The 23,963-nt window shown below is 31.3% G+C and overlaps 1 protein-coding gene across 1 annotated transcript in view; it reads left to right on the top strand.

The window, feature by feature from the left end:
* The first annotated feature begins 3,624 nt into the window (after positions 1 to 3,624).
* LOC139504237 (fibropellin-1-like) overlaps positions 3,625 to 23,963 on the top strand; it is a 37,539-nt gene continuing 17,200 nt past the window's right edge. Inside the window, exons 1-17 of the mRNA XM_071294304.1 lie at positions 3,625 to 3,735; positions 4,272 to 4,322; positions 5,155 to 5,829; positions 7,746 to 7,859; positions 8,707 to 8,820; positions 10,133 to 10,246; positions 11,436 to 11,549; positions 12,400 to 12,513; positions 14,311 to 14,424; positions 14,916 to 15,029; positions 17,377 to 17,490; positions 18,505 to 18,618; positions 19,517 to 19,630; positions 20,897 to 21,010; positions 21,908 to 22,021; positions 23,304 to 23,417; positions 23,532 to 23,645. Coding sequence (XP_071150405.1) covers positions 3,720 to 3,735; positions 4,272 to 4,322; positions 5,155 to 5,829; positions 7,746 to 7,859; positions 8,707 to 8,820; positions 10,133 to 10,246; positions 11,436 to 11,549; positions 12,400 to 12,513; positions 14,311 to 14,424; positions 14,916 to 15,029; positions 17,377 to 17,490; positions 18,505 to 18,618; positions 19,517 to 19,630; positions 20,897 to 21,010; positions 21,908 to 22,021; positions 23,304 to 23,417; positions 23,532 to 23,645 — 2,338 coding nt within the window. The 5' untranslated portion in view covers positions 3,625 to 3,719. The remainder of the gene's footprint in view (positions 3,736 to 4,271; positions 4,323 to 5,154; positions 5,830 to 7,745; positions 7,860 to 8,706; positions 8,821 to 10,132; positions 10,247 to 11,435; positions 11,550 to 12,399; positions 12,514 to 14,310; positions 14,425 to 14,915; positions 15,030 to 17,376; positions 17,491 to 18,504; positions 18,619 to 19,516; positions 19,631 to 20,896; positions 21,011 to 21,907; positions 22,022 to 23,303; positions 23,418 to 23,531; positions 23,646 to 23,963) is intronic.

Raw genomic sequence — 23,963 nt, 5'->3', positions numbered from 1 at the left:
ATGGTTGTGCACTTCTTTTTTTGCTACGGCCCTTAAAAAGTACCAAAGTTTGATGATTTTCCCATTTTCCATAAATTTTTACCTATTTTTGGGCTTTAATCATGAAATAAATCACATTTCCACGATTATACTTGTTGTCATACTTTCAATAAAGATGAAGGGGACCAATCTGAATCAATTTGAATTAAAAAATTATAGGTAGGTGTTTATATAAGAAAGTTTTATCATATGTTGATACTTTTTTGTGTCAATTTTACCATGTTGTCAATTTTGTCAATTTTTGATTTTTCTCCGTTTTAAGTACAAAATTGCATATATTTCAACTTCTTTGTTATAAATGATTAAAAAAATACATATCTAAGAAATTTAAAAAAGAAAAAAAGTGAAGTTGGATGTACATGTTTCTGGTAAAAATCATTTTTTGTATTCCTCACCCATTTTCTCAAAATTTTGGCTAAAAAGACTGACTTGATTGGTAATAAAATTTGAAAAAAAAGATTACTCAAAAACTGCTCATTGGAAAGACCCTTTTTTCACTGAGTTAAGATTGATTATAACATTTTCTAAATTCATTGATATTTTTCACTTGTATCACATTTTTAGAAATAATTCCAGAACAAGATTTCAACGAGACTGAACGAGACTGAAATGTCAGAAGAATACATCCTCAATATAACTACAACGTTACCATTGCAATATGTGGTGCATATTTAGTTTCCCTGTTTGAAATGGTGGTCAATAAAATGTTGACTGCCCTGGAAGTTTTTGGCTGATATGATAGGGATATACATTTTGGTTTGCAAAGGCCATCTACTATCTATCAAGGACTGACACTCTTTTTGACACGAAACATTATACTAGACGTTCGTAATCAGACCGGAGGTGACAGGGTTTTACATATTCAGCGCTGCCAAATAGACGCCCCACTTCTGCTAGGGTGTTTTACTTCTAGTTAGAGCTATATCAAAATGATAAAATTTCTGTTCTCTAGTCTTTTTTGGGGGGAGATGGGTGTCAGAGGAAGATAACTGCGTATATGCTGTAAGCCGCTAACCATTGACATTTAAATCTTCTAATATATTATTCGACTTTGTACACTGATCAAAGAAAGCAGGACTAGCTCGAATTCTGACAGAACCTTAAACTAACAAGAGAGAAAAAAACCCAATACATTAAGTGATACAAATCTTAAGGTATGAAGTCTATCTTTTAAACAGAGTCTTCCAGATTTAGCATATACTAAGTAATTACACTTAATGGCAACACAGTTATACCCTTTTCAAACTTGATATCCCTGGACTCTCTAAATAAGCTACAGAGAGTCTTTATTTGTCTATCTGACCATGCGTCCGTCAGGGCACAATCATTCCTTGAATCAATTGGCAAAACAAATGCATGATACTGATATGTGAGATTGTGTGTCATCGTATTCTGTTGATCATTTACAACTCTCATTGTTTTATTTGACTTCTTTGGAATATATTTCGACCTTGGCAAGTATGATAATTATTGAAGCGCTATGGAAGTTGTAAAGGCATGCCTATTTATTCCGTATGACAAAAAGCGTTAAAATTATTCTTAAAGTTACGATGACGATTCCATTTGGCTTTTGAACAAGCATTCCTTGTTTAGGAAACTATACCGTGTTTACTATTTGTATTTGTTTTACTGGAAGCAATATACAATGATACATTTTGTATCGCCAATTAACAGTTAATACAAGAATAAAAAGAATGTGGCATGGATGTCAATAATACAACTTTCCAAAAGAGACCAAACAAGACAAAAAATAAGAACTATTGGTCACCGAATGGCCTTCAGGAATGAGCAAAATCCATACACCATTGGTTTTTTTTTTATAAAAGGCCTCGAACTATGAACAATTCAAACGATAAAACTACCAGCCATATTTAATAGTAAGTAGAAAATAATGAAAGAAAAACAAATATGGTACAGAACAACAGGAGAATCACTATTGAATCACAGGCAAGTGGGACAGGCATAAATATTGTTGTTATGCACATGAAATATAGTTTGCTAGGCAAAAAGGAAATAGTGTTAACGTAGACAGATATTTGTCATTTGTACAGTCAATTGTGGAACCCAAAGTATAGCTCAGTTATTATCAACCACAAAGGGGGGACTTGAGTTTAGACATATGGTCCTCAGCTGATATGTTTTCCTGGCAGTGCAGGATGCAAAATTAGAGATCACGTCCGATCAGAGTTAGAACGTCAAATTAGATGCTTTCAACTGAGAATGTGCAACTACTTTGTAGGGTATTCGTATGATTTCTGTTGCAATTCAAAATGACTGTGTCCCGCCTATTTCAGAACCTGCATATGCCTGTTCAATTTATTGCAATTTTGTGATCATCCTGAACAATGCTGAATACGCTGTATAATATGAAATTGGAATCAAACATTCAACTAGCATATCAAGCAGTAAATCTGTAATGGTTCGTCGGAGTTTTTTTTTCGTATGTTTACATTTTGCTATGACACTTACATGAAAAAATGTAAAATAATGCAAACGACAAAACCTACGGTGTATACAGAAATAGTAAAAAAAGGTGGCATATAGCAGTCTACGACAGTCGCTGATTGCTTACCAGCTACTTGCATGGGACGGGTTTATGCCAACTATTTATATTCAAAGACAGTAATATAAAACATTCATTTATTTGAAATTTGTGTCTTTACAAAACACCCAATTATTCAGGAAATAATGAATCTAACATTTTCAGCATACTTTTACACAATTAAGGCACACCTAAATAAACAGGTGAAAGCATCCAAAGAAGGCTAGCAAAATGTTCAGGGCTCATTTTAGTATGAGGAAGTTCAATCTCAGGTCAGATAAACCCAACAACATAATAATCTATCCTGACATTTACAGATAAACTGTTTAATCTAAATAACAGTGAAACACAAGATTATAAATGAAGATTGCCCTGTCAACTAAAAAAGAAACTTGACAAGCAACCCAGTAATCCTTCAAACGTTGAAATCATTGATACTTTAAGACACTCGAACATTTTTGTTTTATCATGCCGATCTTAAGTTTTATGTAGTGATAATATCAGATGAATTTAACAATCACCTTTCTTGAAATATGACCGTATCATTTATTCATAACTCTGTACTGCAAAAATCAATTAGATGTGCATGACCTTTTGCAAACAATACTTTTACGGGATATCAATTATCTTCCACTTTTCCTCATATGAAACATGCGTTGATTGTTGCACTTCTCTAGTTTACTAGTTCGTACAAATCTGTGAAACCGTCTTGCCTGATGATATTGTGCATTACAGATATTAAGGATAATTATGAAATACATTGCAGATACATGAAACTTAAGGTACTTCATCAAAACAGTGTTCACAGTAAATAAAAACGAGCTGCGGTATGATTTGAAATAAAATAACTTGCAGTTCACATAAAAGAACGAAGATATAACATGTCCACGATAACAAGCAACATCATTATAAACAGATTAAACTATTTCTATGAGAAAACCTAAGTAGATAAAGTATTTATATTTAAAAAGGGTTATCTATTTCAAAATATGTATAATAATAGATAATAAAAGATAATATATATACAGAGTGTAAATAGAATCAATACGTTCAAGTTTTATGAGATGATTTAAGATTGTCTGCGCTTATCTTTCTACATATATCAACAATACAGGGGACTTTTGTATTGGTATTTTATATGTTATCCGTCGAAGGTAAGAGATTACAAAATAGTATTGTGTTTGATTTCTATTATATACAGCTAAAATTGAATAAAAGTTAGTCAATTGTAATGGTACCATGTTTTTTTTACGCTAAATGTTTGCTAACAAATACCAGAAGTTATAATAATGCTGCAATTAAAAGAGGCAATTACACGTCTTTGTGAATAGGGGAAAAACTTCAGAAGTAAAGAAATGTCAAGGCACAAACGGTTAATCAATTGTAATACCATCTTGTTTTGATCAATATTGTCAAAACCTATGGTTTTGTGTTTACAAACAAAAAAATATAATCACTCGCATTTACTTTTCAAGCTTCTCCTCAAAAGTTTGCAATTTATTTTTATTTTCAAATCGCTTGCTCGCCCAAATTTTTTGAGTGAAATAATACGTAGAACAAGACATTTAATTCGTGTGGCCTACAGCTAAATATAATAGTATCATTATCAAATATCAAAACAAAGTTACAAGAACAACATGATCATCTTTATCCGTTTGATATCATAAATTTGTTTTTCTTTTGTATATAGGGATGTATTCTAGGGCATCTGCAGTCCTATACGTTCTGGTAGCCCAAATATGTAAGTTTGTTTTGCATGTATAATTCAAAGCGGCTAACCAATATGTTATTGATGTTTTAAAATTGATGTATTGCATTATGATATATAACCTATATGTATATCTTGATATCAATGCATAAAAAGTGAAAAAGGTAATGGTATTCACTTCAAGGAAACCACGTATATGCAGCAAAGAACACACATTTACATTACGGTATTCAAGGATTGACGAGTTTACAAATTTACAAGTATTTTTTTAATTGTTTATCAAATAAATTAAGCAATTTTTTAATGCAAAGCTATAACTGCAGTTAAGACGCCTTCGTCTTTTTTTTTTTGCGAGATGTTCATGTACGTGGCAACGTCCAACTAGAATAAGGGAACTATATTTAACATGTAGCAAAGAGAACATAACATATTTACGATGGATATGTAGTTTTATTCCATCCCTTTTATATCTTCTATATTTAGTGTTTTTTTTATTCCATCCTTTGAATGCATCAATGAAAATCTAAATAATTGACAGAATCGATCAACACATAAATGATTTAAATATTTACCAATCGATTATTATATTTCGATAACAAACATGAAAAAGTACAACAAATTGCTTTCATTAAGATTGTTTTGACATTCTTGTGAAGCTGAAACGACTTAAACCGATAGCAATCAGAAAAACAAGTCGATTTTATTCAATATTAGACTATTCATAATAAATCACGTTTGAAAATATCCTTTAGTATCAACATTCGTCGTGCATATGATTCCGGAGTTCTTAGTCTAAGTTTTGTGTTTGTAACTACATGTATTACATGCATATTCATACATATTTGTATTTCTTTATTATACACAGGGCTTTCAAATATAATAAATGGAAACGGCACAACGATAATACAGCAATCAACATCGGTGACAGATTATAATTCAATCATGAACGATTCTTCAACAACAGCTAATGATTTAATAAGGAGTTCATCTAAAACACCGACTAATGTTACAGTTATGGCTCATACACCTGCAACACTACCAGATACTATTACCCCTACAATCATAACTGTTCCAACAACAAAACAAAGTATTCCGTCAACAGATACGATAACTACTAAAACAATTACTTATACCATTCCAACAGTATTGACTGATCTAACAACAACACCACGATCTATTCTTCCTATATCAACTTCCATTCCAACAACAACAGTTACTACTTCAACAACAACAGATATTACCACTCCTACAACACCTACTACTCCTACAACAACAGAGCCTTCTACTTCTATACCACCTACTATTTCGATAACAACAAGAAATACCACTCCTACACCACCTACTACTTTGACAACAACAGAAACTACCACTTATGCACTACCTTCTACTTCGACAACAACAAAGACTACCACTTATATACCATCTACTACTTCGACAACAACAAAGACTTCAATTCAAGTCAGAACTGAGATTACTACTCCAACAACAGTAACACCAACTTCCAACCCATTAACAACTTATAATATTCAAACAACAACAGGTAAAATTATTTACAGTGTTCATTTGACGGCATCCTTTTGTAAGCTTAATGAAAAGTTGGCATATTTATTTAACATATCGACAAAATCCATAATCGGACACATTGATACAACTATTTACTAATTTAACATACCATTTAAATAACAAACATTATAACAAAGGTACATAATTATCTATAAATCAATAATAAGGGTTTATTGTGTCATCGAAAATAAGATAACAAGTAAATCAGAATGATTACTTCAACGTAGATTTCACATTTGAAGCGTTTAAATTATACTCAGGAATTAAACTACAAGTGAAGACTGAGTAGTTTACACAACTTACAAGCTCGATAAGTCTTTGGTTGCTGATACGTATGTCAATAATTATTAAAAGTCACAATGAATATTTTATTTACTCTTGTAATGACCCAGTAATTCTGTTCTTTTAGTTTGTACCTCTGCAATTAATCTGACATGCACAAAAGGTGACAATAGTCTTCATTGCTTTGGAATACTATGTCTTTTTGGTACATCAAAGCTATTAGTACTACATACATTATATTCAGAGATATACAAGTGTATTTTCATGAGTGTTACTAATACTAACCTAAATAACTATATGGACAATAAAAGAGGTACACTATTTCAATTTTTCTTATTTATATTTGTTAACTTATACTTGTTGTTCCTCCATGTGTAACGGAACTTAAATTTGAATGACAAATTCTATGTCGACATCAATACAAGGTGACAATAGTGTCAATTGGTTATACGACAACATGAACATTATGCTATTGTTCGTACGTCATATGGTATAGGTTTCCATAAATGTAGACCTCTTAAAGTCTGAGGTTACTGATGCTAATGTTGATAAGTAAATCAATTGCAAAATCAGTTTGCTACACAGTTATATTACAAACAGCAATGGTCATTAAATATTAATTCCAACAAAACACTGGCTTTAATATTCATTTCAGATATAGACGAGTGCTTATCTCACCCATGTTATAATAATGCTACATGTAATGATACGATTAACAATTATCAATGCGTATGTCTTCCTGGATTTACTGACCACTATAAAGTAGAACTACTGTCATTATCTATATATTGTGACTCATATCTGCATTGGAAATGATTCTGTTCATGCACTTGTTTCATAAAAAAAACTATATAGAACTTATTTCTGCTATTTTACAAACAGCAATATAGCATTTTGTATCGATTGAATATTTGGATATATGTGATCTCTATACTTGGTGGCATGTTGAAATGTTCATATGGAAGACAGATGGGCAAAGCATACCTTGAGTAGAAATACTGAAACGGTTTTATAATTTTCGCACTCGTTTTTTTAGGAATAAAAGGTGAAACTGACATGTTAGTTCCTGATTTGGATTCATACTCTTCTCTCCATTGTTTTATTGATTCATGTTACTACGAAATGATGTATCAATTTGATACGTAACGTCTGCCTCTGTTTACAGTGGCAAATAATAAACCATTGTTCAATGTCAATCTTCAATCAGCATGAACTATATATAACATTCAACCAAGAACTTTAATTTGACTACATCGATGTTTTGCTGTTCATTATATATCCTATTTGACAGAATTCAACCTGCAGCGATACGAAAAAAACGGTTGTGTTGATTGTGTATATGCATCTAGATATTATGATAAATGTGCAACACATGTAAATCACAACCGATCGTGCCAATTTGATAAGGTTTAAGTCTGCGTATTGCCTTCGGATATTGATTTGAATAGCATTCCAAGAAAACACTGATTTCCAACTAGTTTTTAACTAACAATCTCCTTGCTTTCCTAAAATAAATCAAGATACCAACATTTTTCGAAATAAAGACCTACAATACCATCAGTTTTTCTTATGTATACACTATATTTGATTTGGCTCTGATTTCCATTTCAGATATTGATGAGTGCTTATCTAACCCATGTTATAATAACGCTACCTGTAATGATACGATCAACGATTTTCAATGTGTATGTCTTCCTGGATTTACTGACAAAACCTGTAGCACAGGTAGATATAAAGCAGAATTACTGTCCTGTCTTATATATTGGGCCTCATATCTGCATTTTAGATGATACTGGTTATGCTGTTGTTTCATAAAAACCTTTAAAAAACTTATTTCTGCTATCTAACTAACAGTCCTATCAATTGAATGTTCGGGTTAATGTGATATATATATACTTGTTCGCATTTTAATATATTCATATGGAAGACGGATAGTCAAAGTATACTTTGAGTAGGTTTAATGCAACGCTATTATAATTGTTACACTTTTTAAAGTATTTAGTATTAAAAGGTGTAAATGACATGTTAGTTCCTGTTTTAGAATCATAATTATCCTCATCATTGTTTAAATAATGTATCAACTATGAAATAATGTATCAACTTTATAAGTAACGTATGCCTCTGTTTACATTGGCAAACGAGAAAAAGAAAAAAATTGGACTTTAATTTGACTAAACCTATCAACGTTTTGCTATTCATTATATATCCTATTTGAAAAAATGCATACTGTATCGGTACAAAAAAATGTTTGTTTTGATTGTATCTATGCATCTAGATATAATGATATAACCTCAACACATGTAAATCACAAACAATCGAGCCAATTTGATAAGGTTTATGTCTGCAAATTGCCTTTGGATATTGATTTGAGTAGCATTGTAACAAAACAATGATTTCCAAATGTGTTCTCTATTTAATGTAGGTGAGGTAACACATACATCGTTGTTTACAAGCTCCTTGTCTTCCTAGAATAACTCATGGTTCCAACGTATTTCTAAATAAAGACCTTCAAATACCATCAGTGTTTCTTACTAATATACTATATTTGATCTAGCTCTGATTTTCATTTCAGATATTGATGAGTGCTTATCGAACCCATGTTATAATAACGCTACCTGTAATGATACGATCAACGATTTTCAATGTGTATGCCTTCCTGGATTTACTGACAAAACCTGTAGCACAGGTAACTATAAAGCAGAATAACTGTCATTACTTATATATTGCGTCTCATAATTGCATTTCAGATGATACTGGGTATGCTTTTGTTTCATAAAAACCTATAAAGAACTTCTTTCTGCTATCTAACCAACAGTCATATCGATTGAATGTTCGGGTTATTGTGATATATATATACGTGTTTGCATTTTAATATATTCATATAGAAGACGGATAGTCAAAGTATACTTTGAGTAGGTTTAATGCAACGCTTATATAATTGTTGCACTTTTTAAAGAATTTAGTATTAAAAGGTGTAAATGACATGTTAGTTCCTGTTTTAGAATCATACTATCCTCATCATTGTTTAAATAATGTATCAACTATGAAATAATGTATCAACTTGATAAGAACGTATGCTTCTGTTTACATTGGCAAATGATAAAGCATTGTTCAATATCAATTTGCAACCAGCATAAACGATATGTAACATTTAAAAATAATATTTTGTCTTTAATTTGACTAAACCTATCAACGTTTTGCTATTCATTATATATCCTATTTGAAAAAATGCATACTGTATCGGTACAAAAAAATGTTTGTTTTGATTGTATCTATGCATCTAGATATATATTAATTCTAATTCGTAAACTCAAACGAACATAAAATTTTTATCAAATAACCACAAACTCTTACATGGGAGACGCCACTTGCAGAGACAAGCGCACATTTTATTATAAATATGAGTATAATATTATTGAAAGTTCATATACAAATATATAGCTATTAAGCAGCTTGTACTGGTTTCCCCATACTTGTGGTCCACAAATCTGAAAATAAATAATATGATTAATAATATTATTTTTTTTGCAAAATGCTACTGTACACTTTGACTGCAATGGCTCGAATGACTTTAAACCACCTGAGTTCACTCGTGCATGCACTCAATATCCAAATCGAACCGACCTTACTATAATTAAACAAGCACGTGTTAACTATAAACAAACAACATTTTACATGTTCGATTTTGTACAACTTTGATAAATACATTGATATAACCTGAACACATGTAAATCACAACGATCGTGCCAATTTGATAAGGTTTATGTCCGCAAATTGCCGTCGGATATTGATTTGAGTAGCATTGTAAAAAACACTGATTTGCCAACTTTGTTCTATATTTAATGTAGGTGAGGTAATACATACATCGTTGTTTATAAGCTCCTTGTCTTCCTAAAATAACTCATGGTTTCAACGTATTTCTAAATAAATACCTTCAAATACCATCAGTGTTTCTTACCAATATACTATATTTGATCTAGCTCTGATTTTCATTTCAGATATTGATGAGTGCTTATCTAACCCATGTTTTAATAACGCTACCTGTAATGATACGATCAACGATTTTCAATGTGTATGCCTTCCTGGATTTACTGACAAAACCTGTAGCACAGGTAACTATGAAGCAGAATTACTGTCATTACTTATATATTATATACATATCTTCATTAAACATGCTTCTGTGCATGCTGTTGTTTCAAAACCACCCATAACGACTTTCTTTTTTCTATTTTACAAACAACCCTAACATTTTGTATCGATTGCATACTAGTATGTGTTTTTTTTATTATCTCTAAACGTGTTAGCATGTTGATATGGTTAAAGTACATTGTGAGAAGGTCTACTGATACGCTTTTATAATTGGTACACTTCTTTTGAAATAACTCGAATCATACTCTTCTTATCATTCTTTTGATAAATAATTTTAATATTAAGTAATGCATGAACTTTACAAGTATCGTCTGCCTCTGGTTACAGTTCCTAATGATAACGCATATCAGGTAAATGTCGATCAGCAATCAGCATGAAAAATATACACCCCCTTTAATGGATTTTTTCCCTGCGTTTGGACTTTCAAATTAACTTGTTTATCTATAATTTGACTGTATCTATCGACGAATTGCTGTCATTATATCTCAAGTTTCACAAACTGCAACATATGTCAATAAAACAAGTCTTAAATGATCTCTGCATTTCTGATTAAAGACATCACTTTTAACATAAATAATTTATAAACGACCGTGTTCATTTAATAGTGTTTATTTGTGCATATTACATTCGGATTTTGATTCAAAAACAATTCTAACAAAAAATTGTTTTCCTGCTAGTTTTACAATTTGTTTTTATGCCATTAGGATGAATGCAAGTGTATATAAAGAAACAATTAGACATATTGTTTATCATATTAAATATAAAACACTTTTATTGACTGTCTTATTGCAGTTGAAAACCCATTTGAAAGAGCTTGTATCAATTGAACATCTGAAAGACTGTCAAAATAAAACTGGAGTAGGTCTACTAAAATGCGTTGGTGCTTTTTGCACAATGTATTGGAATATGAATGGTTGTAGATGTTATGTCAAGTCTTGAGTTTGAATTTTGAACTTCTCACTATTGATAAAATGATACTTTTTTTGTAACCGTATGATGTATAAATGTCTATTTTCAAACATGTCATCATTTAATTAAGGTTGAAATTAATGGCAGTAGTCAAGTACAATCATGGTTTAATTTATAACAGTGTTGTATGTCAAAACGATTGTAGTTTGCTATCAATTATATGTCTTTGTTGACAACTTCCAGATATAGACGAGTGTGCCTCAAACCCATGTGAAAATGGAGGTAACTGTACAGATGGAGTCAATAGTTACCTTTGTGATTGTGTTACAGGGTATTCTGGGAGGCATTGTGAAACGAGTAAGTTGGTTTCTTGTTTCAAAACAAGAAAGGGAGAAAATATAATTATGATATTATTTTCACGTTAAAGCAAATTGTATTTGGTTAATTTTATAAGTTCTTAAATTAAAATTGAACACTGACTGATATCCATCTATCAATATGTAAGCCCTGGAAAAAATGTGTTACATTCAGCTATATTGTAACTTATTGAATGAAAGCGATAGTAGTAAGCCACTGTTCAATATTTATAAATCGATTAGATGAAAAACATTCGGGATTACAAACTGAAAACCAGGGAAACACGTTCACAACTGAAATGAAACTGACATATTCTTATCTTGGTACAGGATTTTCTTGCTAGCAAAACATCCCGCTTTTATGTGAATGGTACAAAATACCACCTAAAATGAAAACATTACGTTACAGGATAATATATATAATATATGCCGAAACGTATGGGATTTGTGTTATAGTTTTATTATATATATATTTATATATATATATATATGTTTATAAAGATTAATTTATAATTCATAATTCGCATAGCTTTTTGTTATTATGTACCTTTATGTGCACATTCATCAAATACTTTTAAATGTGTCATCATTGATTTATTTGGTTTTCATGGCTTAAACCGAATGCAGTCATGATGTAAAGTATAACAATTAGAACAGCGATCTATATCAAATAGATTTTGGTTTTCGCCAACTTAAGGTCTACATTTATTTAGTTGGTATGGATGGCAGTAACCAATTGTCATCATGACCTAATTCATAACATTTATAATCTCGTTGTATGTCAAAAACTATTTTGATTTTTAATATATTATATATCTTTATTTCCACTAAATTACAATATTTACTTCCAGATATAAACGAGTGTGCCTCCAACCCATGTGAAAATGGAGGTAACTGTACAGACGGAGAAAACAATTACTATTGTTATTGTGTCACGGGGTATTCTGGAAAGAATTGTGAAACTAGTAAGTTCCATTGTTTCGAAATAAGAAACGGAGTAATATGTCATTATAATCATTATAATATACATTCCACCCTAAATTAAATGTTGACACGTTTAAAAAAATACAATTATGCATTATACGATTACAAAGTGTATCATTTTTACAATGATGCAAGGCGCGAAGTTCGAACTTTACATTACATTTACAACGATTCTTATTCCAATACATTGTACAAGAAGCATTAACGCGTTTAAGTAGACCTACTCTAGTTTTACCTTGACAATCAGTAATATGTTTAATCAATGCAAATTCTTTCGATGTAGTTTGTTAACTGCAGTAAAACAGTCAATATAAGTGTTTTCGATATGACGAGATAAACAATTATTGTTTTTTAAAACATTTTTACTAAATTATAATCCTGGTACTTTTGATAACTATTTACACCACTGGGTCGATGCCACTGCTGGTGGACGTTTCTTCCCCGAGGGTATCACCAGCCCAGTAGTCAACACTTCGGTGTTGACATGAATTTCAATAATGTGGTTATTTTTACAAATTTCCTGTTAACAAAACTTTGAATTTTTCGAAAAACTAAGGATTTTCTTATCCCAGGGATAGATTACCTTAGCCGTATTTGGCACAACTATTTGGGTTTTTGGATCCTCAATGCTCTTCAACTTTTTACTTGTTTGGCTTAATTAGTATTTTGATATGAGCGTCACTGGTGAGTCTTGTGTAGACGAAACGCTCGTCTGGCGTACTAAATTATAATCCTGGTGATTTTGATAACTATTTACACCACTGGGTCGATGCCACTGCTGGTGGACGTTTCGTACCCGAGGGTATCACCAGCCCAGTAGTCAACACTTCGGTGTTGACATGAATATCAATAATGTGGTCATTTTTACAAATTTCCTGTTTACAAAACTTTGAATTTTTCGAAAAACTAAAGATTTTCTTATCCCAGGCATAGATTACCTTAGCCGTATTTGGCACAACTATTTGGAATTTTGGATCTCAATGCTCCTCAACTTTTTACTTCTTTGGCTTAATTAATATTTTGATATGAGCGTCACTGATGAGTCTTGTGTAAACGAAACGCGCGTCTGGCGTACTAAATTATAATCCTGGTACTTTTTATAACTATTTTAATCCAGATATGGTACATGCTAGTCTATAAACGAAATGTCACCGAGACTGAAATACCACTGATACTCTGTGTATCGCTATTTTGGTTATTTCGTGTTTATGTTAATATTGCCAAGTCTAACGTTAAGAGCGACCTAATTTGTCGACGCAAGCGATTACTTCGATTTCAAAAATTATAACTAAAAAAGATCAATGGAAAAATATGCAAATTTGCAAAAAAAAATCGTTTCTTTACAGTACAAAATAAATTTGAAAGAGAATCACGTTTCAAACACTGGTAAACAATTAAGTTTATTATAAATGATAATGTAATTTAAACACGTCTGAATGAAATAATAGCACGTTTAATAAAACTCGACAAATCTGCCCATGCACATATATCAAAAGAACAAATCAAATTCTAAACTAAAAATGTATATCTTGTTAAACAATTATCTCAGTCAGTGCTTGTTGAATTTCGATAACTAAAATTTAAGTCTATTGTAGTTTAAATAAATTTAAGAAATTTAACGAGTAAACTTTTTTTATGTTACGAATTAAACGATTCGTCTAACCTATTTTCATGGAAAAAATATTAGACCTTGACATAATCAGGTTGCCATTGAACTACAACAATTGCATTAACTTGTATAATAAGTTTAATAAATCTTGCTTTGGTGCTCATTGTAGATATCGATGATTGCTTGACTAACCCCTGTGAACATAATGCAACCTGTATTGATCGGGTCAATGATTTCCAATGCCTATGTTTTCCTGGATTTACTGACAAAAACTGTAGCACAGGTAACTCTTAAGCAGCTTTACTGAATAGATAAACTAGCATGCGTCATATATGCATAACAATTTAAATGTTGTTAATGTCGTTATTTCGAAAACAACTTAATTGGCCTTCTTACTTAACGATAATTAATACTTTCAATCAACATTTTTGCTGTAAGCTAGGTAAATTGTTAAACAGCATTTAGTGCAATAAAGATGATTTAATTGTTTAATAACAAACATTTTTGTATTGGCCTCTTACTTTTTACAAACTTTATGTCTTTCGATAAGATCGTTGTGTACTGTAAACTATTGCTGAATAACGATTATGTCTGCTATTTTATTCCAATCTCATTCGATATTTTGTTTTTATGTAACGAATAAAACGATTCGTCTGACCTATTTTCATAGAAAAAAATATTAGACCTTGACATATTCAGGTTGCCATTGAACTACAACAATTGCATTAACTTGTATAATAAGTTTAATCAATCTTGCTTTGGTGCTAATTGTAGATATCGATGATTGCTTGACTAACCCCTGTGAACATAATGCAACCTGTATTGATCGGGTCAATGATTTCCAATGCCTATGTCTTCCTGGGTTTACTGACAAAAACTGTAGCAAAGGTAACTTTGAAGCAACTTTACTAGTTAGAAGAGATTTGCAACTCTAGTATATTTTTTATGGAACAAATTAAACAATTTGATCTCTACAGGTGAGACCTAAATATATGCAGTATGCCATCGAACAACAACAATTGTTTTAACTAATACACGAAATTCAAAAAGTCGTCTGTTGGTATTCATAGTAGACATAGATTGCTTACCTAAACCCTGTAAACATAATGCAATCTGTATTGATCGGGTCAATAATTCCTAATGCCTATGTCATCCTGGGTTTACTGATAAAAACTGTAGCACAGGTAACTGTTAAGCAACTTTACTAGTTTGAAGAAGTTTGCATCTCTAGACTCTATTTTTTTTTATGTAACAAATTAAAAAAATGTTGTCTACAGGTGTCTTATGATACTAAAGTAATTAATGAGACCTAAATATATACTGTATGTCATCGAATTACACCAATTGTTTTAACTAATACACTAAATTTAATATGTCGTATGTTGGTCTTCATTGTAGATATAGATGATTGCTTTCCTTAAAGGGGCACTAGCTGTCAAATTCATTGTAACCGATTTGACTCAAATTCTCATATTTGGTTTATAACAATGTAAAACATTTATCCAAACTATCAAAAGTCTAAAATAAACAGTTTACAGAGCATGGGGTAGATAATATATAGGTTCGTTTCGTGTGTATTTTAGTCCAGACGCCATCTCATTAACTATCGATTTGACCTCAGATGCCCATATAAGCGATGTAAACAAAAATAAAGATACGAAGAGATTAAACCAACACGTGCAATTATATTTTTATAGGTCTGTTTGATTTTATTTTATAGATTAAAAATAGATGTTTTTCATTGTTTTTAACCATATAAGAATGATTTTATGTGCCTCGAATTAGTAATCAAATGATTTACCGTAGTTTCACTTTCATTGTTGACATTTTTTTTCTTTAAATAACCAGTACACGTACAATGCATGCGTTGTCAATCTCTAGCTAGGGGTTAACTTGAAGTTCACATGCATAACGGTTAGAATGATGATGACATTTTCACTTGCAAGTGAATCAGTCAAAAATTATGTTTAATCGCTTATTTCAACAAAATTAAAGGAAATTGATTGCTAAAAGCAAATTATTTTTTCATTATTCCAATTTGATTAATGATTGATCTGTATTTTAGTCCAGACGCCATCTCATTAACTATCGATTTGACCTCAGATGCCCATATAAGCGATGTAAACAAAAATAAAGATACGAAGAGATTAAACCAACACGTGCAATTACATTTTTATAGGTCTGTTTGATTTTATTTTATAGATTAAAAATAGATGTTTTTCATTGTTTTTAACCATATAAGAATGATTTTATGTGCCTCGAATTAGTAATCAAATGATTTACCGTAGTTTCACTTCCATTGTTGACATTTTTTTTCTTTAAATAACCAGTACACGTACAATGCATGCGTTGTCAATCTCTAGCTAGGGGTTAACTTGAAGTTCACATGCATAACGGTTAGAATGATGATGACGTTTTCACTTGCAAGTGAATCAGTCAAAAATTATGTTTAATCGCTTATTTCAACAAAATTAAAGGAAATTGATTGCTAAAAGCAAATTATTTTTTCATTATTCCAATTTGATTAATGATTGATCTAAAAAAAAATCATACTTTATTTTTTTATATATATCGTAGCTAGTGCCCCTTTAACCCTATAAACATATGCAACCTGTATTGATCGGGTCAATGATTTCTAATGCCTATGTCTTCCTGGGTTACTGACAAAAACTGTAGCACAGAAAACTTTTATTCACAAATAATATCGGATATGTCCTTACGTCATATCTACAACCCCCTTCCCTTTCATGAATATCACCTACCGAATTAGACTATTTACCGGATTTCTTATCACATAAGCAACACGAAGGGTGCCACATGTGGAGCAGGATCTGCTCACCCTTCCGGAGCACCTGAGATCACCCCAAGTTTTTGGTGGGGTTCGTGTTGTTTATTCTTTAGTTTTCTTCGTTGTGTCATGTGTACTTTTGTTTGTTTGTTTGTCTTTTTTTTCATTTTTAGCCATGGCGTTGTCAGTTTATTTTAGATATGAGAGTTTGACTGTCCCTTTGGTATCTTTTGTCCCTTTTTTAAGCAACTTCACTAGTTTAAAGAAGTTTGCATCTCTAGACTCTATTTTTTATGTAACAAATTTAAAAAAAATGTTGTCTACAGAGGTCTTGTTTTTCTAAAGTAATTAATGAGACCTAAATATATATTGTATGTCATCGAATTACAACAATTGCCTTAACTAATACACTAAAGTTAATAAGTCGTATTTTGGTATTCATTGTAGATAAAGATGATTGCTTTCCTAAACCCTGTAAACATAATGCAACCTGTATTGATCGGGTCAATGATTTCCAATGCCTATGTCTTCCTGGGTTTACTGACAAAAACTGTAGCACAGGTAACTTTTAAACAACTTTACCAGTTTGAACTAGTGTGTGTCTCTGTTCTATTTTTTTGAATTTATGTAACGGATTAAACAATGTGAAAATGGCGGTAACTGTACAAATAGAGATACTTATAATATAAAAAAACAAATGTTTTTCGATCTAGTTTGTAATTTCTGTTCTCTACTTTTTGTGTGAAACGAATTAAACAAAGTATTGTCTACACACACATGTAGACAGTTTTTCTATACTAATGTGTAAGACGAAATAAAGGTTACAGTAGTATACCACTGTTCAAAATTCATAAATCGATAGAAAAAAAAATCTGGGTTACAAACAAAAACTGAGGGAAACGTATCAAATATAAAAGAACTACGACACAACAGAGACACAACAGTGAAATGTAACTCACATAGAAACGAACTATAATGTTACATTGGCCATTTTCCTGACTTGGTACAGGACATTTTATGAACAAATGGTGAGTTGAAACTGGTTTTGTGGCATGCCTAAATTCCCGCTTTAATGTTAGCGTTAATTATAACATTAAAGTGACAACACTACACGACAGGGTTACAATAAATAAACAGATAAATGGGCGAAAATATAGGACAGAGAAACAAACGAATAATAGCCATCAAAAAGTAACAGGTTACAAAATATTTTTATACGTCAGACGAGCGCTACGTCCACACATGCTCAGAAGTAAAAAGTTTGAAAGCCATAACAACATGAACAACTACAAAGTTGAAGATCGCCGAGGACCAAAAGATCCAAAAAGTTGTGAGGCCAGGGTTATCCGCCTAGGACAAAAACATCATCATTATCAAGAATAATACATAGTTTTGCAAACAGTAAATTTTATAAAATGACTATATAATAGATATACAAGATTAAACTGAAGTGGTGACTAGCTATAGAATAAAAACGAATACATTACAAAAAATATCCAGGATGTCACCGAAATGCAATAATTGTCTTTACTCATACACTGGCGTTAATAAGTCTTGCTTTGGTATTTATTTCAGATATCGATGATTGCTTACCTAAGCCCTGTGAACATGGTGCAACCTGTATTGATCTGGTCAATGATTTCCATTGCCTATGTCTTCCTGGATTTACTGACAAAAATTGTAGCACAGGTAACTCTTAAGACGCTGTACTCTTATACATATATTGAAGATGCTTTTGAATTATAACTATTGCTTTATGTGTTATACTAGAGTAACTAATCATTACGTTGTTGTTCATTTTAGATATCGATGACTGCTTATCTAGCCCATGTCAACATAATGCAACCTGTAATAATCTAGTCAATGATTTTCAATGCATGTGTCCTCCTGGATTTGCTGGCAAAAATTGTAGCACAGATACACTGTAACTCTTAAGCAGTTGCAATGAATCAAATAAACTATTATTTTCATATTTGTATCTCAAAACTTTACTTGTTAAATTTCATTATTCATAAAACACATGTATTGACATCGTACTTCAGATGATCGACTTCTTCAAAATTATGTGTATTGTTTTAATATCCTAAAGCACCTGTATTGACTATCATAGTTCAGTTGCTAAACTGCCTAACAATACCTTGTATTAATTAAAAATCCGTGTTAAAATGTTAAAGTGATCTAGTTATATTGTCAATGTTTATATAATTATATAGTAGACGAATTGTCGAATTCAGATCATTAATTTATACTGAAACGAGTTTATGCTTTTTGTTCATGTATTGGAATATAAATGCTTGAAAATTACAAATATTATTCGAGACTTTTAACTAGGCGTTTGTCATCAGTGGCCATTAAATAAAGGTTTTGGATACGAGTCCATCATCTATTCAAACAAAAATATGTGTGTATTACCATTTTTGGTTTAATTCATGTAGCGAACTAAAACAAAACAGTTGTCTACAGATTCTTAAATGTTGATATAGATCTATTTAATAGCAAATAGGGTGAACAAGATGCTGCTGAATTACAACAATCGCTCTTTCGTATACACCATAGTTAATAAGTCTTGCTTTGGCATTTATTTTAGATATCGATGAATGCTTTCTCAACCAATGTGAACATGGTGGAACCTGTAATGATCTAGTCAATGATTTTCAATGCACATGTCCTCCTGGATATACTGACAAAAACTGTAGCAGAGGTAACTCATGTGCAGCTTCACTAAAATTAATAAACAAGCATGCCTCATATCTGCATCCCAAATATTACTTATTGGTATTATTTTTCCTCAAGCACATTGATTGACTTTCTGACATCAGTTTATAAACTACATGAAAAGACCGTGTATTTATTAAAGATCCGTGTTTATATGAATTTTATGTTGTTTCAGGAAACATGTTTATATAGACGAGAAATTGTCAAATACAGATCGAAAAGCTGTCCTGAAACGATATTATGCTGTTTGCTTCTGTATTTGGATATAAATTGAGAAAAGAAACATTACATGTAAATTCATGCTTTTCAACATTGGCCATTTTTGTTTAGCTAAAACATGTTTTAGGATATTGAGCTCAATAGCTTTTGATATCTAAAAAAATGTTTAACAACTAGTTTATATTACCGTTCTCTGGTCAATTTTTCTGTGTGAAACGAATTAAACAATGTATTGTCTACAAAAACATGTAGACAGTTTTTCTATACTAATGTGTAAGACGAAATAAAGGTTACAGTAGTATACCACTGTTCAAAATTCATAAATCGATAGAAAAAAAAAACAAATCTGGGTTACAAACAAAAACTGAGGGAAACGTATCAAATATAAGAGAACTACGACAAAACAGCGAAATGTGACTCACATAGAAACGAATTATAATGTTACATTGGCCATTTTCCTGACTTGGTACAGGAAATTTTATGAACAAATGTTGAGTTGAAACTGGTTTTGAGGCATGCCTAAATTCCCGCTTTAATGTTAGCGTTAATTATAACATTAAAGTGACAACACTACACGACAGGGTTACAATAAATAAACAGATAAATGGGCGAAAATATAGGACAAAGAAACAAACGAATAATAGCCATCAAAAAGTAACAGGTTACAAAATATTTTTATACGCCAGCGCTACGTCCACACATGCTCAGAAGTAAAAAGTTTGAAAGCCATAACAACATGAACAACTATAAAGTTGAAGATCGTCGAGGACCAAAAGATCCAAAAAGTTGTGAGGCCAGGGATATCCGCCTGGGACAAAAACATCATTATTATCAAGAATAATACATAGTTTTGCAAACAGTAAATTTTATAAAATGACTATATAATAGATATACATGATTAAACTGAAGTGGTGACTAGCTATAGAATAAAAACGAATACATTACAAAAAATATCCAGGATGTCACTGAAATGCAATAATTGTCTTTACTCATACACTGGAGTTAATAAGTCTTGCTTTGGTATTTATTTCAGATATCGATGATTGCTTACCTAAGCCCTGTGAACATGGTGCAATCTGTATTGATCTGGTCAATGATTTCCAATGCCTATGTCTTCCTGGATTTACTGACAAAAATTGTAGCACAGGTAACTCTTAAGACGCTGTACTCTTATACATATATTGAAGATGCTTTTGAATTATAACTATTGCTTTATGTGTTATACTAGAGTAACTAATCATTACGTTGTTGTTCATTTTAGATATCGATGACTGCTTATCTAGCCTCTGTCAACATAATGCAACCTGTAATGATCTAGTCAATGATTTTCAATGCATGTGTCCTCCTGGATTTGCTGGCAAAAATTGTAGCACAGGTACACTGTAACTTTTAAGCAGTTGCAATGAATCAAATAAACTATTATTTTCATATTTGTATCTCAAAATGTTACTTGTTGAATTTCATTCTTCATAAAACACATGTATTGACATCGTACTTCAGATGATCGACTTCTTCCAAATTATGTGTATTGTTTTAATATCATAAAGCACCTGTATTGCTTATCATAGTTCAGTTTCTAAACTGCCTAACAATACCTTGTATTAATTAAAAATCCGTGTTAAAATGTTAAAGTGATCTAATTATATTGTCCATGTTTATATAATTATATAGTAGACGAATTGTCGAATTCAGATCATTAATTTATCCTAAACGAGATTATGCTTTTTGTTCATGTATTGGAATATAAATGCTTGAAAATTACAAATATTATTCGAGACTTTTAACTAGGCGTTTGTCATCAGTGGCCATTAAATAAAGGTTGTGGATACGAGTCCATCATCTATTCAAACAAAAATATGTGTGTATTACCATTTTTGGTTTAATTCATGTAACGAACTAAAACAAAACAGTTGTCTACAGATTCTTAAATGTTGATATAGATCTATTTAATAGCAAATAGGGTGAACAAGATGCTGCTGAATTACAACAATCGCTCTTTCGTATACACCATAGTTAATAAGTCTTGCTTTGGCATTTATTTTAGATATCGATGAATGCTTTCTCAACCAATGTGAACATGGTGGAACCTGTATTGATCTAGTCAATGATTTTCAATGCACATGTCCTCCTGGATATACTGACAAAAACTGTAGCAGAGGTAACTCATGTGCAGCTTCACTAAAATTAATAACCAAGCATGCCTCATATCTGCATCCCAAATATTACTTATTGGTATTATTTTTCCTCAAGCACATTGATTGACTTTCTGACATCAGTTTATAAACTACACAAAAAGACCGTGTATTTATTAAAGATCCGTGTTTATATGAATTTTATGTTGTTTCAGGAAACATGTTTATATAGACGAGAAATTGTCAAATACAGATCGAAAAGCTGTCCTGAAACGATATTATGCTGTTTGCTTCTGTATTTGGATATAAATTGAGAAAAGAAACATTACATGTAAATTCATGCTTTTCAACATTGGCCATTTTTGTTTAGCTAAAACATGTTTTAGGATATTGAGCTCAATAGCTTTTGATATCTAAAAAATTTTTTAATGACTAGTTTATATTACCGTTCTCTGGTCAATTTTTCTGTGTGAAACGAATTAAACAATGTATTGTCTACAAAAACATGTAGACAGTTTTTCTATACTAATGTGTAAGACGAAATAAAGGTTACAGTAGTATACCACTGTTCAAAATTCATAAATCGATAGAAAAAAAAAACAAATCTGGGTTACAAACAAAAACTGAGGGAAACGTATCAAATATAAGAGAACTACGACACAACAGAGACACAACAGCGAAATGTGACTCACATAGAAACGAACTATAATGTTACATTAGCCATTTTCCTGACTTGGTACAGGAAATTTTATGAACAAATGGTGAGTTGAAACTGGTTTTGAGGCATGCCTAAATTCCCGCTTTAATGTTAGCGTTAATTATAACATTAAAGTGACAACACTACACGACAGGGTTACAATAAATAAACAGATAAATGGGCGAAAATATAGGACAGAGAAACAAACGAATAATAGCCATCAAAAAGTAACAGGTTACAAAATATTTTTATACGCCAGACGAGCGCTACGTCCACACATGCTCAGAAGTAAAAAGTTTGAAAGCCAAAACAACATGAACAAATACAAAGTTGAAGATCGTCGAGGACCAAAAGATCCAAAAAGTTGTGAGGCCAGGGATATCCGCCTGGGACAAAAACATCATTATTATCAAGAATAATACATAGTTTTGCAAACAGTAAATTTTATAAAATGACTATATAATAGATATACATGATTAAACTGAAGTGGTGACTAGCTATAGAATAAAAACGAATACATTACAAAAAATATCCAGGATGTCACTGAAATGCAATAATTGTCTTTACTCATACACTGGAGTTAATAAGTCTTGCTTTGGTATTTATTTCAGATATCGATGATTGCTTACTCACGCCCTGTGAACATGGTGCAACCTGTATTGATCTGGTCAATGATTTCCAATGCCTATGTCTTCCTGGATTTACTGACAAAAATTGTAGCACAGGTAACTCTTAAGACGCTGTACTCTTATACATATATTGAAGATGCTTTTGAATTAAAACTATTGCTTTATGTGTTATACTAGAGTAACTAATCATTACGTTGTTGTTCATTTTAGATATCGATGACTGCTTATCTAGCCCCTGTCAACATAATGCAACCTGTAATGATCTAGTCAATGATTTCCAATGCATGTGTCCTCCTGGATTTGCTGGCAAAAATTGTAGCACAGGTACACTGTAACTTTTAAGCAGTTGCAATGAATCAAATAAACTATTATTTTCATATTTGTATCTCAAAATGTTACTTGTTGAATTTCATTATTCATAAAACACATGTATTGACATCGTACTTCAGATGATCGACTTCTTCAAAATTATGTGTATTGTTTTCATATCATAAAGCACCTGTATTGACTATCATAGTTCAGTTTCTAAACTGCCTAACAATACCTTGTATTAATTAAAAATCCGTGTTAAAATGTTAAAGTGATCTAATTATATTGTTCATGTTTATATAATTATATATATAGTAGACGAATTGTCGAATT

The sequence above is a fragment of the Mytilus edulis genome, chromosome 14 (genome assembly GCF_963676685.1).
Source record: "Mytilus edulis chromosome 14, xbMytEdul2.2, whole genome shotgun sequence".
Classification (NCBI taxonomy): domain Eukaryota; kingdom Metazoa; phylum Mollusca; class Bivalvia; order Mytilida; family Mytilidae; genus Mytilus; species Mytilus edulis.
Note: the sequence above shows the minus strand (reverse complement) of the source record. Positions and strands in the feature narration are given on the sequence as shown.